This window comes from Macrobrachium rosenbergii, chromosome 48 (genome assembly GCF_040412425.1).
Source record: "Macrobrachium rosenbergii isolate ZJJX-2024 chromosome 48, ASM4041242v1, whole genome shotgun sequence".
NCBI lineage: Eukaryota > Metazoa > Arthropoda > Malacostraca > Decapoda > Palaemonidae > Macrobrachium > Macrobrachium rosenbergii.
Window position 1 is genome coordinate 24,929,514 of NC_089788.1, and position 15,998 is coordinate 24,945,511.

The 15,998-nt window shown below is 35.1% G+C and overlaps 1 protein-coding gene across 2 annotated transcripts in view; it reads left to right on the forward strand.

Moving 5' to 3' along the window:
* LOC136831291 (glycine receptor subunit alpha-2-like) overlaps positions 1-15,998 on the forward strand; it is an 805,495-nt gene that overhangs the window by 675,115 nt on the left and 114,382 nt on the right. For both annotated transcript variants that reach the window (XM_067091412.1, XM_067091413.1), the window contains exon 5: positions 12,663-12,886. In XM_067091412.1, coding sequence (XP_066947513.1) covers positions 12,663-12,886 — 224 coding nt within the window. The remainder of the gene's footprint in view (positions 1-12,662; positions 12,887-15,998) is intronic.

The following is a 15,998-nucleotide window of genomic DNA, read 5'->3' on the forward strand; positions in this document are numbered from 1 at the left end:
ATATAAACATATAATTCTCACATATTGTATTTAGATTTTATAATGCAGACCATTAAGAGTAACTTTTCCTACCCTTAAGATGCAGAAAAATAAGATCAGGAGCTTTATGCAACAGAGAAACAAACGCAGAAATAAATTTCCAAAGAGAGATAACAGTGATTTTCCCAGAATTTTGCGTAAAAATTTTATATTTGTTTAGCAGATATTAATACTTACTGTTCCTAAATGAGGTGGTCCGTCAGAGGAACTAATGTATAACCACCTCAGTTTGTATAAGGGGTGAAACTAACAAGTGTATAATGATTCGTGATATATACTTACTCTAAGACGAGATTTAAAGCCATGAAAGTCATTTTCGCCCAATATTAAAAAATATTTTTATCTTTCAGTCTGTGATGGTGAAACTTCACAATGAGTGGTTCTAGGTAAAAGAATGTGCTAGTGAGAATATAAGACTTCCTAAACGTAAACCCATAAACCGGCTCCTTATAACTGTACATACATACATACATACATACATGCGATATACATATACATATATATATATATATATATATATATATATATATATATATATATATATATATATATATATATATATATATATATATATATATATATATATATATATATATATATATATATATATATATATATATATATATATATATATACTGTATATTCGGCTCGTTGTCATTTTATTAATTCGTTCCGAAACTGAAGACGAAGCGAATCATTAAAACGACAACGAGCGCAAAATTCATACGCTTAAAAACATCAAAATGAACAGTGATGATAACAGTAATAAAAATTAAACAGCCACCTGCAACTTTTTAAAATTTCATTCCGTTACCTTGTGCATTAGTTCTGATTTTGCATAATGAGACGAAACTGATATTAAAGCATTCGAACCGTTTTATAGAAGAACATCGGCGATTTCATGTCTATCTATATTAAAAAGCTGAAAGCTAATCAGTTAGATGCGTAGAAATGTTTTAGTGCGAATGGCCTCCAGGTGAGCATGCGTGTAAATCATGTACATTATGGCAATAAGAGGTAATGCGCGAGATCGTGGAAATAAACTTCCACCAACTCGTGCCTGTTTTCACTAGATTATGATAATTTCTTCCATGGCATCCGCTCTTAGTGTGGATGATAGCTCCCACAGAGATAAATCTCTGAAATTTCAACGGATTTGCGGTTTCACAACAGGCAAACCATTTCCTATAGACTTTTTTTTTTAGAACTGACGACAATATCGACAGCTGATATCACTGAACGTAATCGGGAATGGCGGAATACAGATTTGTCACTAAAATGGTTATGCACCCATATTTTCAACTACCTTGTTCAATTATGGAGAGTGCAATCGTTAACTTTAATGTCTTCCTAGTTAGCAAAATATACAAAATAATGATACTACGGCGAAATTATTTTATATTAATCACGAGAATACAGCACCTGAAAATACATGAAGTGATTTATTTACTTTTACTGCTAAATACATCAGCCAATCAAAAGCAGGATAATGCACCAATCGGAAGAAAAATCAAAGTTTCAATGAGATCGACTGTGGATTATTGGTCAACTACAGTAAACGTCTGTATGTTATCGCCTGAACAAAAACTGAATTTTCAACAAGCAATGAATATGTCAAAAATATTTTCGTCGAGAGGCGAATGGAAGAAAAATGTGATAACGAAGCCTTCCATTTCATTGTCTCTTTTGATGACACATTAGTCCTTATTCAATCCGTATAAGATAGCCAGATAGATAGCTAAGCAACTGAAAAAGATGGACGACTTAACAAAACAGCAGGAAAGTCAGTTACCTTAGGATTAGGCAACTGACCGAGTGAATGATGTACAGTATAGTAGTGTCACAAGAACGTAAGTCACTGACAGAGGAAATACATTTATGAATTAAATCTCCTATAACCCAAATTTTGTGAACCGAAAAGGGAGAAAACCTAAAGAAAAACCCAAACTTTCTTCCTATTTTTTACATAACTACAATTTATTTACAGTTAATAAGCGTCGTATAACTACGACCACCCATGCCGGAAGTATATAGGAAAAGTATGACTAACCCAATACCCGACTTGTAAAACTACACAATTTTCGACCTAAATTCCTACGTGCGAGAACTTTCCTCCTAAGGGAGGGCGAAAAATCTTAACAATGCATAAAAGATGAACATAATGAACCCAAACTCTCTTAAAACTGTTGCGTTGTGCTTAGTTAAGGAGACTTCAGTTTTATGCGACATTTTAACATTTTATATATCTTGAAGGACTCCTACTTTTTTCAGTTTTAAGTAGTGTGTGTGTGTCAGAGAGAGAGAGAGAGAGAGAGAGAGAGAGAGAGAGAGAGAGAGAGAGAGAGACAGAGTGTCACCATGTTATCATAACGTTACATTATAATAAGCGAATTTACCCTATTATATTAATAATACTTTTTTGCCTTAATATTTTTATCATTTCCATATATCCGGTTAAGTCCATTTTTCAATATAGAATATGTTGGACATTCATCAAAAATGTTCTTGACATTTCCATTAATCTTAAATCCTGCCCAGATTTTTGTGGCACTTCGCATATAATGGCCAGAGTGATGCGAATGAAGTGGACCCTACAAAACTAATATACACATGCGCTTTAAGAAAGTAGTTGCCTTACTTATAAAAACTTCAAACATTTAAGAAAACAGTTCTCTTACCTATAAAGACCTCAAACATTTAAAAAAAGTAGTTCTCTTAGAAATAAAGACCTCAAACACTTAAGAAAGTAGTTCTCTTACTTATAAAGATTTCAAACATTTCAGAAAATAGTTCTCTTGCCTATAAAGACCTCATACATTTAAGAAAGTAGTTCTCTTACCTATAAAGACTTCAAACACTTTAGAAAGTAGTTCTCTTACCTATAAAGACCTCAAAAATTTAAGAAAGTAGTTCTCTTACCTATAAAGACCTCAAACATTTAAGAAAGTAGTTCCCTTACCTATAAAGACTTCAAACATTTAAGAAAGTAGTTCTCTTACCTATAAAGACTTCAAACATTTAAAAAAGTAGTTCTCTTACCTATAAAGACCTCAAACATTTAAGAAAGTATTTCTCTTACCTATAAAGACTTCAAACATTTAAGAAAGTAGTTCTCTTCCTATAAAGACTTCAAGACTTCAGATATTTAAAAAAGTAGTTCTCTTACCTATAAAGATTTCGAACATTTAAAAAAGTCGTTCCCTTACCTATAAAGAACTCAAACATTTAAGAAAGTAGTTCTCTTACCTATAAAGACCTCAAGCATTTAAAATGTAGTTCTCATACCTATAAAGACCTCAAACATTTAAGAAAGTAGTTCTCTTTCCTATAAAGACCTCGAACATTTAAGAAAGTAGTCCTCTTACCTATAAAGACTTCAAGCATTTAAGAAAGTAGTTCTCTTACCTATAAAGACTTCAAACATTTAAGAAAGTAGTTCTCTTACCTATAAAGACCTCAAACATTTAAAAAAGTAGTTCTCTTACCTATAAAGACCTCAAACATTTAAGAGAGTAGTTCTCTTACTACCCATAAAGACTTCAAACATTTAAGAAAGTAGTTCTCTTCCTATAAAGACTTCAAGATTTCAAATATTTAAAAAAAGTAGTTCTCTTACCTATAAAGATTTCAAACATTTAAAAAAGTAGTTCTCTTACCTATAAAGACCTCAAACATTTAAGAAAGTAGTTCTCTTACCTACAAAGACCTGAAAAATTTTAAAAAGTAGTTCTCTTACCTATAAAGACCTCAAGAATTTAAGAAAGTAGTTCTCTTACCTATAAAGACTTCAAACGTTTAAGAAAGTAGTTCTCTTACCTATAAAGACTTCAAGCATTTAAGAAAGTAGTTCTCTTACCTATAAAGACCTCAAACATTTAAGAAAGTAGTTCTCTTACTTATAAAGACTTCAAACATTTAAGAAAGTAGTTTTCTTACCTATAAAGACCTCAAACATTTAAGAAAGTAGTTCTTTTACCTATAAAGACCTCAAACATTTACCAAAGTAGTTCTCTTACCTATAAAGACCTCAAACACTTAAAAAAAGTAGTTCTCTTCCTATAAAGGCCTCAAACATTTAAGTAAATAGTTGTCTTACCTATAAAGACCTCAAACATTTACTATAAAGACCTCAAACATTTAAGAAAGTAGTTATCTCACTTATAAAGACTTCAAACATTTAAGAAAGTAGTTTTCTCACTTATAAAGACTTCAAACATTTAAGAAAGTAGTTCTACTACCTATAAAGACCTCAAACATTTAAAAAAGTACTTCTCTTACCTATAAAGACCTCATACATTTAAGAAAGTAGTTCTCTTACCTATAAAGACTTCAAACATTCAAGAAAGTAGTTTCTTACCTATATAGACTATAAACATTTAAGAAACTAGTTCCCTTGCCTATAAAGAATTCAAACATTCAAGAAAGTAGTTCTCTTACCTATAAATACCTCAAACATTTAAGAGTTTAGTTCTCTTACCTACAAAGACATCAAAATTTTAAGAAAGTATTTGTCGCACTTATAAAGACTTCAAACATTTAAGAAAGTAGTTCTCTTACCTATAAAAACTTCAAACATTTAAGAAAGTAGTTCTCTTACCTATAAAGACTTCAAACATTTAAGAAAGTAGTTCTCTTACCTATAGAGACCTCACACATTTAAGAAAGTAGTTCTCCTACCTATAAAGCTTCAAACATTTTAAGAAAGTAGTCCTCTTACCTATAAAGACCTCAAACATTGAAACTAGTTCTCTTACCTATAAAGACTTCAAACATTTAAGAAAGTAGTTCTCTTACTTATAAAGACTTCAAACATTTAAGAAAGTAGTTTTCTTATCTATAAAGACTTAAAACATTTAAGAAAGCAGTTCTCTTACCTAAAAAGACTTCAAACATTTTGTTTCAGTAAAACCATTGTTCTACAGCTCAGTGTCTTCGCATGGGACTATAGATATCCTTTTTTTTTTAAAGTTTAAGAGTAAATGATAGACGAACGATTAAGAGAAGATAAATTATATTTAACACTTAGGTAAATGCCTTGGGCCACACAGTACTTCTTTATATAAATTACACAAAGACAGGAAAATTAATGGAAACAATGTATTGAAAATATCTGAAGAATCTTTGCCGGAATAAAAACAATAATATTTTTGGATATGTATGGATGTCGATCAGATGGAGGGTTGCATAAACCACGCAGATTTAATGAAAAAAAATCATTCTAACGAAGAAAACTTTTGTCTTTTTTCAGAATCATGGTCTAGTGTAATTACACTGGGTTTTAGAGCCATAATAAAAGCGAAAAATTAAATCGGATGTTTTAAGGGTATCAAAATTCATAATTCTTTTCATTCAACATTTCGTGATAAATGCTGATGTATCATCGAAATCTTTTGACTATAGTTTTTAATATCACTGAGGGACAGTCATATTTACCCGTGAAAAGTGAAACATTTTTTATTTCTATTTTATTTCATCTTTCAGTCGCAATCCTTAAATGCAGGAGCAAAGAGCAACATCCTATGGTTTTATCACATTTAACTGTCAGAACTTTGTGAAAAAAAAATTTTTGATTGGAACATGTTCGCCTTCATAATTATGTCTGATATGATGAAATAATGAATGACACTGTCAGCACATATTTCTTTCCTAATAAAAAGAATATGGTGAACAGATATATGTTTGACTGGATGAAATGATACGTGACACTGTCAGCACATATTTCTTTCCTAATAAAAAGAATATGGTGAACAGATATATGTTTGATTGGATGAAATGATACTTGGCACCGTAAGCACATATTTCTTTCCTAATAAAAAGAATATGGCGGACAGATATATGTCTGATTTGATGTAATGATACTTGGCACTGTAAGCACTTATTTCTTTCCTAATAAAACGAATAGGTTAAACATATCTAAGCTGTGATCAATTTCCTATAAATTCGCGGATATTACATACAAGAATAATTTGTCATCTTAATGCCTTTTTGTTTTCCCTATATCTAATGAAGATGATCGCTGATGCAGAAATATTTATCTTGTTAAACGTTTCCTTCCCTTCAAAGCATATTACGGAATTTCATTACAATACCCACCAGCACTTGGATGAAATTCTCACTTTCCTAGTAACTTGGGTCACCCTAAGTCTTGCCACTCAATCTCGAAAATAAGAAAAATAATAAACTTCCTCCAAAAGAAGTTTTGCGTCATTTCACTTCCGACCTCAATATTTTAATGAATTGATACCCAGATATACTGTGATACCTAGAAGTCATGTAACCAATCTGTTGACCATTATATACATGCAGCATTGATGAATGTATCTAATAAATTTCATCTAACAGAATATCGTTAGAATTTCAATAAATTATTTTTCTTGACGTCTAGTAAATTTTCTGACAATAAAGCGTTAAGAAAAACGTCTGTGTTTGTGTGGCAAACTCAAGTTCTTTACCCAAGATGCTAAAAATCTCTTCAAGAATGGCAGAGGAGCAAATACTGACTTTCCTCTCCCCAAATTGCCTACGCGCCCGGACAATTTTCTCCTCTTCATTCCAAGGCACCGAGTTTTTGTTTTGGAGACAGAAAAACAAAAAATGAACCCACAAAAAAGAAAGGAAAGTGCTTGAGTGTTCCTTCTCTCTCTCTCTCTCTCTCTCTCTCTCTCTCTCTCTCTCCCCGAGAGTAAACTCGGTAGATGGCGCCACATAAAAGAAGGTGGTTTCCCTCCTCTTCAGGAGTGGGGAGGCGTTGGCGGGTCTTTGCAGCAGCAAACTGAAGAGGGCTTTATAAGTGCTACGGCGACGCGTCGGCAGATGGTGTGTTCCAACAGGTTTCTATTTCCTCGGAGGGGCGGCCTGTCAGTTCCCTGGAGGGAGCGGTCCTTCTGATATGGTTGTCAGGCCTTCAACTCTGCTGACAGCTGCCGCCCCGCTCCTCAACACAAGAATCTTCCAAAATCGAAATTGTGTCATCACGCATTTTATTCTCGTAATGAAAAATGTCACGGCCACAGGGGACATTTTAAATAATCCCTTTATGGGCTTATAAACTCCTCTCTCTCTCTCTCTCTCTCTCTCTCTCTCTCTCTCTCTCTCTCTCTCTCTCTTCTTTCATCTAGTAAGGAAAACTCTGGAGTTAACTGAGAAAATGGAGCCCAATAAAAATAATTATAAAAAACATTCATTGCAGAAAACTTTCCTTTGGCAACAACAAAAAACAAAATATTTTCGAATTTGCGTTGCAAATAGAATGAAAAACATACCATAACGTGCTTACAATACCCAGTGACGGCACAGAGTAACTTATTAACTAAGGAAATTCGAAAATCAAAATATTATATTAATACCGACTTTCATGACTGCAAATGATCCATTTACCTGGATGTTTCAAGACGGCGAAATACCGTGATAGCTCAAGACCCTTTTTTAGGACTTCAGTGAAACGGCTTGAAGAGATGAAGAATTTATTAATGACCTAGACGATTATATATCGATATATATATATATATATATATATATATATATATATATATATATATATATATATATATATATATATATATATACATACATACATACATATATACATACATACATACATACATACATACATACATACATACATACATACATACATACATACATACATACATACATACATACATACATATATATAAAAATATGTGTGTGTGTGCGTCTGCCGAGCTTCCACTCACGCTCCAAACCGTATTTTAACCAGTGCTTTGATAACTGTAAAATTATACATATATTTAAAACTTTCATGAGCGCATGAACAACTAAAATACATTTACTCGGAACTTTAACTACCCTGAATATGTTCACATTCGCAAGCAATATATTTACTCAACTTTCCTGCTCCCTTTCCAGTTTTCGGTTATTTTAGTTCAGTTCGCCTCTTCACAGAGCTCGTTTTTAACATTTCCTCTCCGGGCAACTTCCTGGAATGGGAATGAACATCAAAGGCTGTTCTCTGTTTCCTCAGTTTAACTCTGCGACATTTTGCAACAGCATTTATTCTATTAATAGCTTCAATTAAACACTTGACTTATGTCAGTACCTCTCCATGAGAACGAGAAGTAAAACTTTTCCTTAAAGAGCCGTTAGCTGTTTCATAATCATTTCGCTTCAAGTTGCAAAACTCATTCATACACTTAATTGCACAACAGAGAGAGAGAGAGAGAGAGAGAGAGGAGAGAGAGCCGGTGATTCTACTGATTCGTGTACAGTTTTACTGCAAATGAAATACTTCAAATTGGTCATAGAATTTTATTTTGATTTCGTCTCTGAACACTCGACTTCTACTGTAATGACTCTCTTAATCGAAAAAAGAGCAACCTATCTGTTATCACAGCATACCTTACCTCTTTACCAAATGACATATAACCATATACAAGGAAAAATACACTAATTTCATTTTAACAACTGGTCCTGTACTCTTATGTTTGCCTTCTGCTGGAAAATAGTTAAATGTTTTCGGTAAAATGTCGCACACAGAACACTGTGCGGTTCTTTTTTGTTATGGGTAAAACATCCACAGTTGTATTTACATACTCAATTTGTAATTATAACAACGGGAACTTTCGCACGTTTTCCAGCATTCCTCTTCAGCTATAAACTGAAATTAGATCTTTCCTAGATAGTGACCCCCAGCAAAGTTCGGGGGTCGTTATCTAAGACTAATAGTTCTTGATGATACTTAAAGTCTTTTGTTTATGTTTTTACGGTCATCCCCCACGGGTTTGTACTAAACACGCCGCAAAGGTGGATACATATCTGGGGGTCACTGTCTAGGAAAGATCTCTGAAATACAAATAAGAAATAAAATAACGCGTAATTATTCTAATAGCGACAAATATGAGTAGTTAACGAGATAATTACAAGATTCAAAATTCAAATGACTATCCGCCACTTCGGAGATCATTGAGGATGCGGTATTATTGGTCACAAAATTGTCCCCGTATGGGAATAGTGCCGTCAGTGCATCTCATGCGGTGCACTGTAGGCGTTACTTAAGGTTCTTTGCAGGTGCCTTCAGCCCCTAGCTGCAACCCCTTTCGTTCCTTTCACTGTACCTCCTTTCATATTCTCCTCCTACTATCTTACTTTCCACCCTCTCCTAACAATTGATTCATAGTGCAACTGCGAGGTTTTCCTCCTGTTACACCTCTCAAACCTTTTACTATCAATTTCCGTCTCAGTGCTGAATGACCTCATAGGTCCCAGTGCTTGGCCTTTGGCCTAAATTTTATATTCGATGCAGTTCTGTCACAAAATTGTTACTCGAAAAGCAATTCATCCATAACTAAACCTTTGAATGACCCTTTGACTAATAATATCGTTCGTTTTAATAATGTTTACGCTCTCGTTATGTTTTACATTCTGACCATATTCATAGCCGAAGGGGCATTTGGGAAAACATGCGAAAGTTTCTGTTGTTATAATTACAAATATGCATGTGTATATACAACAGCGGATCTTTTGACCATTTTCGGTAAACAGTAATGAGGCTCAATTTTTACTACAGCATTAATAACATTATTAACACTGACAGTGTACTACTAATAAGTTACTTTAAGAAAAGATATGTTCGTTACAATAAACAACTCGCTGTAAAAATATTATACGTGCAAGGTATATAATTGACATGGTGGCAGTTACCGAACCCAACAGAAATGACATCCAGAAATCCTATCAAACTTCGAAGCCAATTTAATAAATGAGTGTCAAGATTGTAAGCGCTACACTGATTAACACACAGTGCCCAGAGGAATTACTCCTAATATCTAACTACCTTAGGCAGAATCGTATGTTGCATCACAATAAATTCAAGACTGGCATATGATCCTGTGTAAAATTAGGTATGACTTATTACATTTTCACAGCTATTAAATTCAAAAATAAACATCCAAGCAGTATAATACAGGAGTCAGGGCTCGGTTTGGAAGTTAGAAAACTGGGTCATATTTTCGAACCTCTTTGTTTAAGCCTGGCACGCGAGACCTGACATTGACATAAACAAGAAGAAAATGGAAAGAAAATCTAATTTCCAAATCAGATACGCTAATCTGACCTGACGAAATCCGCCTCTCGCCTTCCCTTTGAAGGTGGAAAAGCTTTCCTTTACCATTAGGAAGGCTATCCAGTTATGTTCTATGGAACACGCAACGCAGGGGAAAACACTATTTCACCCTCGTGTCTTAACATGGACAGGCTATACGAGAAGGTATGGGGAGAGGGAGACCTACAAGAGTGTCACGAGGAATGGCGCTTCCTTTGATGCTTGAGGACGCTATTTTTCTTATACGACGTCCCTCTTTCGAGTTTAGAAATCTAATAACCAAGATAAGAGACCTGAATTATCTTCTTCTTGCGTGTTCATTCCCCAAGGGCTACATGGGAAAAAAATTTAAGGGTTTTGAGGTTTGTGAAAGGAAAAACAAGGAGGTAATAAAAAAATAAATTTCCATGTCAATTCTTTGCCAGAGGCTTCAGTTATGTTTTTCTGTTTTCTCGAAGTATTAATCCGAATTAAAATTAAAATGAGCACACGGTAGGAGTCAGCATTTCCCTCGAGATATCGAAGCTAATTAGTTTTTCGTCCCAACAGTCAGGTACGATAACTGATAAAATCCCTCCTACGGGAAAAGAGTGGAGTGCCTACATTTCTCCATAATTTACCAGGGTTCAAACTCCATTAGATGAATTAAATCTAATAAGATGATGTGTAATCAGAGACTGGCAGGATGCTGTCCGCGCTAAAAACCTTTGTGATGTGGGATTTTATGAAAAAAAGCAATTTATAAAGGTGAGAGCCCGTGGAATAAAAGGAAGCACAAAGTTTGAATGAGTGATTTTAATAAACCATGATTTGCCTGGAAATATGAAGCTGCAGAGAGAGAGAGAGAGAGAGAGAGAGAGAGAGAGAGAGAGAGAGAGAGAGAGAGAGAGAGAGAGAGAGAGAGAGAGAGAGAGAGCGCTATGAAAATTTGGGACATTTCACAAAGGATGAAATGTGGATAATGAAACTTCAGGCGAAAGGGTGAAAATTGTACGTGATTATTAGAAAGAAAAGGTTAGTAAAAAAGGAAAGGCACGTTACGAAGATGCTAGCCTGGATTAAAAAAAAATCATAAGACTAACGAATTATACATCCTAAAAATTACTGATCTACCTTTCCACCTGCCTTTTCCATCACATTGTTTATATCTTAACTGTTTCAATACACATTGCTCCATATCTTCAAAGATTTATTTTAAAAATCTATTTACACATTCCGCTTCCATTAAAACTGGTGAAATAACCCTATCTTACATCGTTGAGACGAGTTTTTTAAGACACATGACTGATCCACGGTTTCCTTACTCTACTCCCTCAGTCATTTAACTCTGCGTTCATTTAATCGTTGTTTACTGCATTATTCTCCAAATATTTGTATGAATTATTAGTTACCATTCTTTAGCATGCATGACAATGTTCGTTATACATTTCTCCCGTTTACATTTACCATCATGGCAGTACTCCTGCACACAACCACTTTCAGACGCTCCTCTCACACTTTCAGTCTTACCAGAGACTCTGGAGCTTTTAGCTAACAGTAATGAATTCTATAATATCATCTAAAGTAAGACTTTTCATATTTCACTCTATTATCATCAAATGTCAGATATTCCACATTCCGTCATTAAATGTCAGACATTCCACATTAAATCATCCAATCATCAAATGTCAGACATTCCACATTAAATCATCCCATGTCAGCTATTCCACATTCCGTCACCAAATGTGAGACATTCCACATTAAATCATCCAATAATCAAAAGTCAAACATTCCACATTAAATCATCCAATCATCAAATGTCAGACATTCCACATTAAATCATCCAATGTCAGCTATTCCACATTCCGTCATCAAATGTCAGACTTTCCACATTCCGTCATCAAATGTCAGACATTCCGCATTCCCTCATCCACTGTCAAACATTCCACAATCCGTCATCAAATGCCAGACATTCCACATTTCGTCATCAAATATCAGACGTTCCACATTCCGTCATCCAACATCAGACATTCCACATTCCATCATCCAATGTCAGACATTCCACATTCCATCATCCAATGTCTGACATTCCACATTTCATCATCCAATGTCAGACATTCCACATTCCATCATCCAATGTCAGACGTTCCACATTCCATCATCCAATGTCTGACATTCCACATTTCATCATCCAATGTCTGACATTCCACATTTCATCATCCAATGTCAGACATTCCACATTCCATCATACAATGTTAGACATTCCAAGTGTCTGACATTACACATCTCATCATCCAATGTCAGACATTCCACATTCCATCTCCGCATCCTCAAATACCAGACATTTTCAATAACAGGATTCGGAGAGAGTGTTGCGAATAAATCTAAAGAGTACATATCACATACAACTCGAGAGTGACTGCATCTGCAGAATTTTTTCAGTCGATGTCTGTCCGACTTAACTGTGCCAGTTCACCTATGATGCAGACTAATTATCGTGTGATACCTTCAATCATTATACTCTTTAATTCCGTAACTCATCTCTCAAATGTCTTTCTTTCCCCAGGACTATCAGGTGGACCTGTACCTCCGACAAGCCTGGGTCGACGAACGACTCAACCACGCAGACATTATGCAGCCTCTGGATCTCAACGACCCCAATTTAGTGAAGGCCATTTGGAAACCGGAGGTTTATTTTCCGAACGCCAAACAAGCAGAGTTTCAGTTCGTGACTGTGCCCAATGTCCTTGTGAGGATTAATCCAATGGGAGAGATACTCTACATGCTCAGGTTTGTTTGCAACATTTTCTCGAACTTCAATTTTTTCACGTAAGGCGTTTAGCAGCTCATAAAATCTGTATATACTTATACACGCTAAAATACAAAAATAACAACAATTAAAATCAATACATAGGACTCAGTAAAATTATTAATGTTAAAATATAGATATCAAAACCGAAACATAAAAGTTAAAAGCAACCCAGCGCCTCAAGAAATTAATCAACACACAATCACGTGTGGAACAGAAATAAATTTCTGACTCACATCAGGATCGAACCCAGGTCTTTCAATTGAAAGGCAAGGGCGCTGCCCACTAGGCCATACAAGTCTAAAAGAAGTTGGAACCTGAGAGCAACTGCACCCAAAGAATTACCTGAGTAAGCTAACTGCTTGCATACCAGCGAGTTCTCCCCAGTTGCTCTCAGGTTTCCAACTTCTTTTAGACTTGTATGGCCTAGTGGGCAGCGCTCTTGCCTTTTAATTTAAAGACCTGGGTTCGATCCTGATGTGAGTCAGAAATTTATTTCTGTTCCACACGTGACTGTGTGTTGATTATTTCTACCTTATTCACTTAGAAGGGATAATTCGAATGAAATGCTGTCAATTGGGTCATTGCTGAGTCGGGAAGTTGGGGAAAACTCGCTGGTGTGCAAGTAGTTAGCTTGCCCAGGTAAATCCTTGGGTGCAATTGCTCTCAGGTTCCAACTTCTTTTAGACTTTTATGGCCTAGTGGTCAACGCCCTTGCCTTTCAATTAAAAGACCTGGGTTCTGATCCGGATGTGAGTCAGAAATTTATATATATATATATATATATATATATATATATATATATATATATATATATATATATATATATATATATATATATATATAATTTGAAAATTTACATAGTTTAACCTATCCAGAAACAACATAGCTGCCAACAACAGCACTCGACTAATAACCAAGTAAATAATTCAACGATTGTCATGCTGGATATTTTGGGAATGCCCTGTTCTCATTTGCTCCTCATTCGGTTCGGGACCGAAAGCTAGTTGTCAAGTGAGCCCATCGAGCTACACGTGTGTTAGGTAGCCAGAGAGAGAGAGAGAGAGAGAGAGAGAGAGAGAGAGAGAGAGAGAGAGAGAGAGAGAGAGAGAGAGAGAGAGAATTAAAAATGCAGAAATGACAATCTAGAATCAAACCACACAGTATGAATTATGAAAAAGTCTGCAAAGTACTATCCTGTACTCTGATGATCGTGCCTGAGAAAGCTGGAGAGAGATTTTTAGTCCCCTTGAAAACGAAAACCTAAGTAAAAAAAATAAAACTTCGGTCTGCAAAGCGTTTACTCGTGGCCATAAAGGCCACCGTTAAGTAAAGACGAACCACAACAACCCCCACTCCCTCCCAGTAAAATTATTTTAAAATGAAAAATGAGGAAAACTTTGAGTTTACATCGTGTCCTATCTTCGTTTCTCGCCAGACTTTGTCAAAAAACGTCGAAAAGTTTGGTCGGCAGAGGAAACCGGGATTTCCTTCATTTTCCTGAGGAGATTTTCAGTGTCATCTTGATATTGTTAATCAATTCAGTGGTGGCACTAAATACCTGTTAGCCCATCCTTGTTCTTCGGGTCAGTTTAAATACCATTTTGCTGGATGCTTAATTCTATCCATAGGATCGCCACTTAACGCCAACCCTCAAGATATCTTTAGATTTTGTGCTTCTTGTAAAAGTCAGGTTTTACCAGTTATGAATTTGTATGGGATTTAATTTTTTCAATGATATCTATTGGCGTTAAGAGCCATATCTAGGACACTGAGTTCCTTCTAAAAGTTTGTTTTACAAGCCACCGCTTTACTAAAAGTATATATTCGTAAAGGCACATAATTTATTTCCAGTAAGAGCAGTAATGATATCTTACTATTTCCAACTCTGCTATTGAGTGATGACACTGAGGAATGGAATATATATCTTTATGTTATTATTTGATAATTAATATCTGATTGGAGCATAGGCTGTCTCAGTTATAACCCCTACAATAAGCGTTTAAACTAATTCGCTATGTTGTGTTTAAAATAAATTAAGACTGGTTGACTTTATCAATATAGACCTGCTGGAAATAGACACACAATCCATGATATCCACTTAGAAGAGCTAATCCAGGAAGTTGGGATAAAACTGGCTGGTGTGCTTAGTTCCAGATTCTTTCATGGGACCTTTGTGGTTCAATCGGAAGTGTCCTCGGCTTTCCCTCGAGAGTCCTGTGTTCGACCTTCATGGGAGGTGAATATCTATAGAGGTGTTAGATATTTTGCAATTCTACTTCAAGTGAGACGTCAGATGAAGATATAAATATCTATCACCATTATCCAGATTTGAACTTACATGCTTGGTCCATCAATGAGTGGCATTGCTCTTTAAATACAATGATCCAAAATTACAAGCAAGTTTCATAAACGTATGTCACAAATCAAGCCTCATCGCCCCATATCCTTGTTGGAACAGAGCAATAAAATTAATACGACAACGTATTCATGCCAAGGGGGTTGAATGTAGCCCATGATGCCAAGTAAATATATACGCACACGGAATTATGCAAGGCCACTCTGTAACTGGTATTTTGGGACTGACGACAAAGTCCTGTTCCATATTCTCTTTGTATACGACAGGGTCTTGCATAACTGCTTTTGATTTGAACTACAGGGAATTTGAATTCAACGGGAAATTTTACTCTCACAATTTTGGTATGGCAATGGGTAACCCGTTATCTCCACTACTGGGTAATTTGTATTTGGAACTTTTCGAAAGCAAAATTAACAAAATTGTTCCACGCAATGTAGTAAGGTTCAGGTATGTTGACGACATATGTGTTTAGCCAGAGAACGGAAATAAATATTTCTTTGTTACGTTAAATGAATTACATGGGAATGTAGGCAAGAAAAACTTAAATACCAGTATCTTGACTTTGTATAAGGCAATGCATTAAAAGCGGCATGAAAGACATTTTATGATGATAAAAATGAAACTTGTGACACAAAACCTGCTAGCACTACCATATAATAATAATAATTTCAAAGATATTCCCCATCTACTTGAGAATTTTGGAGTTAATGTGGCATTTAAGAACAAAAACCAAA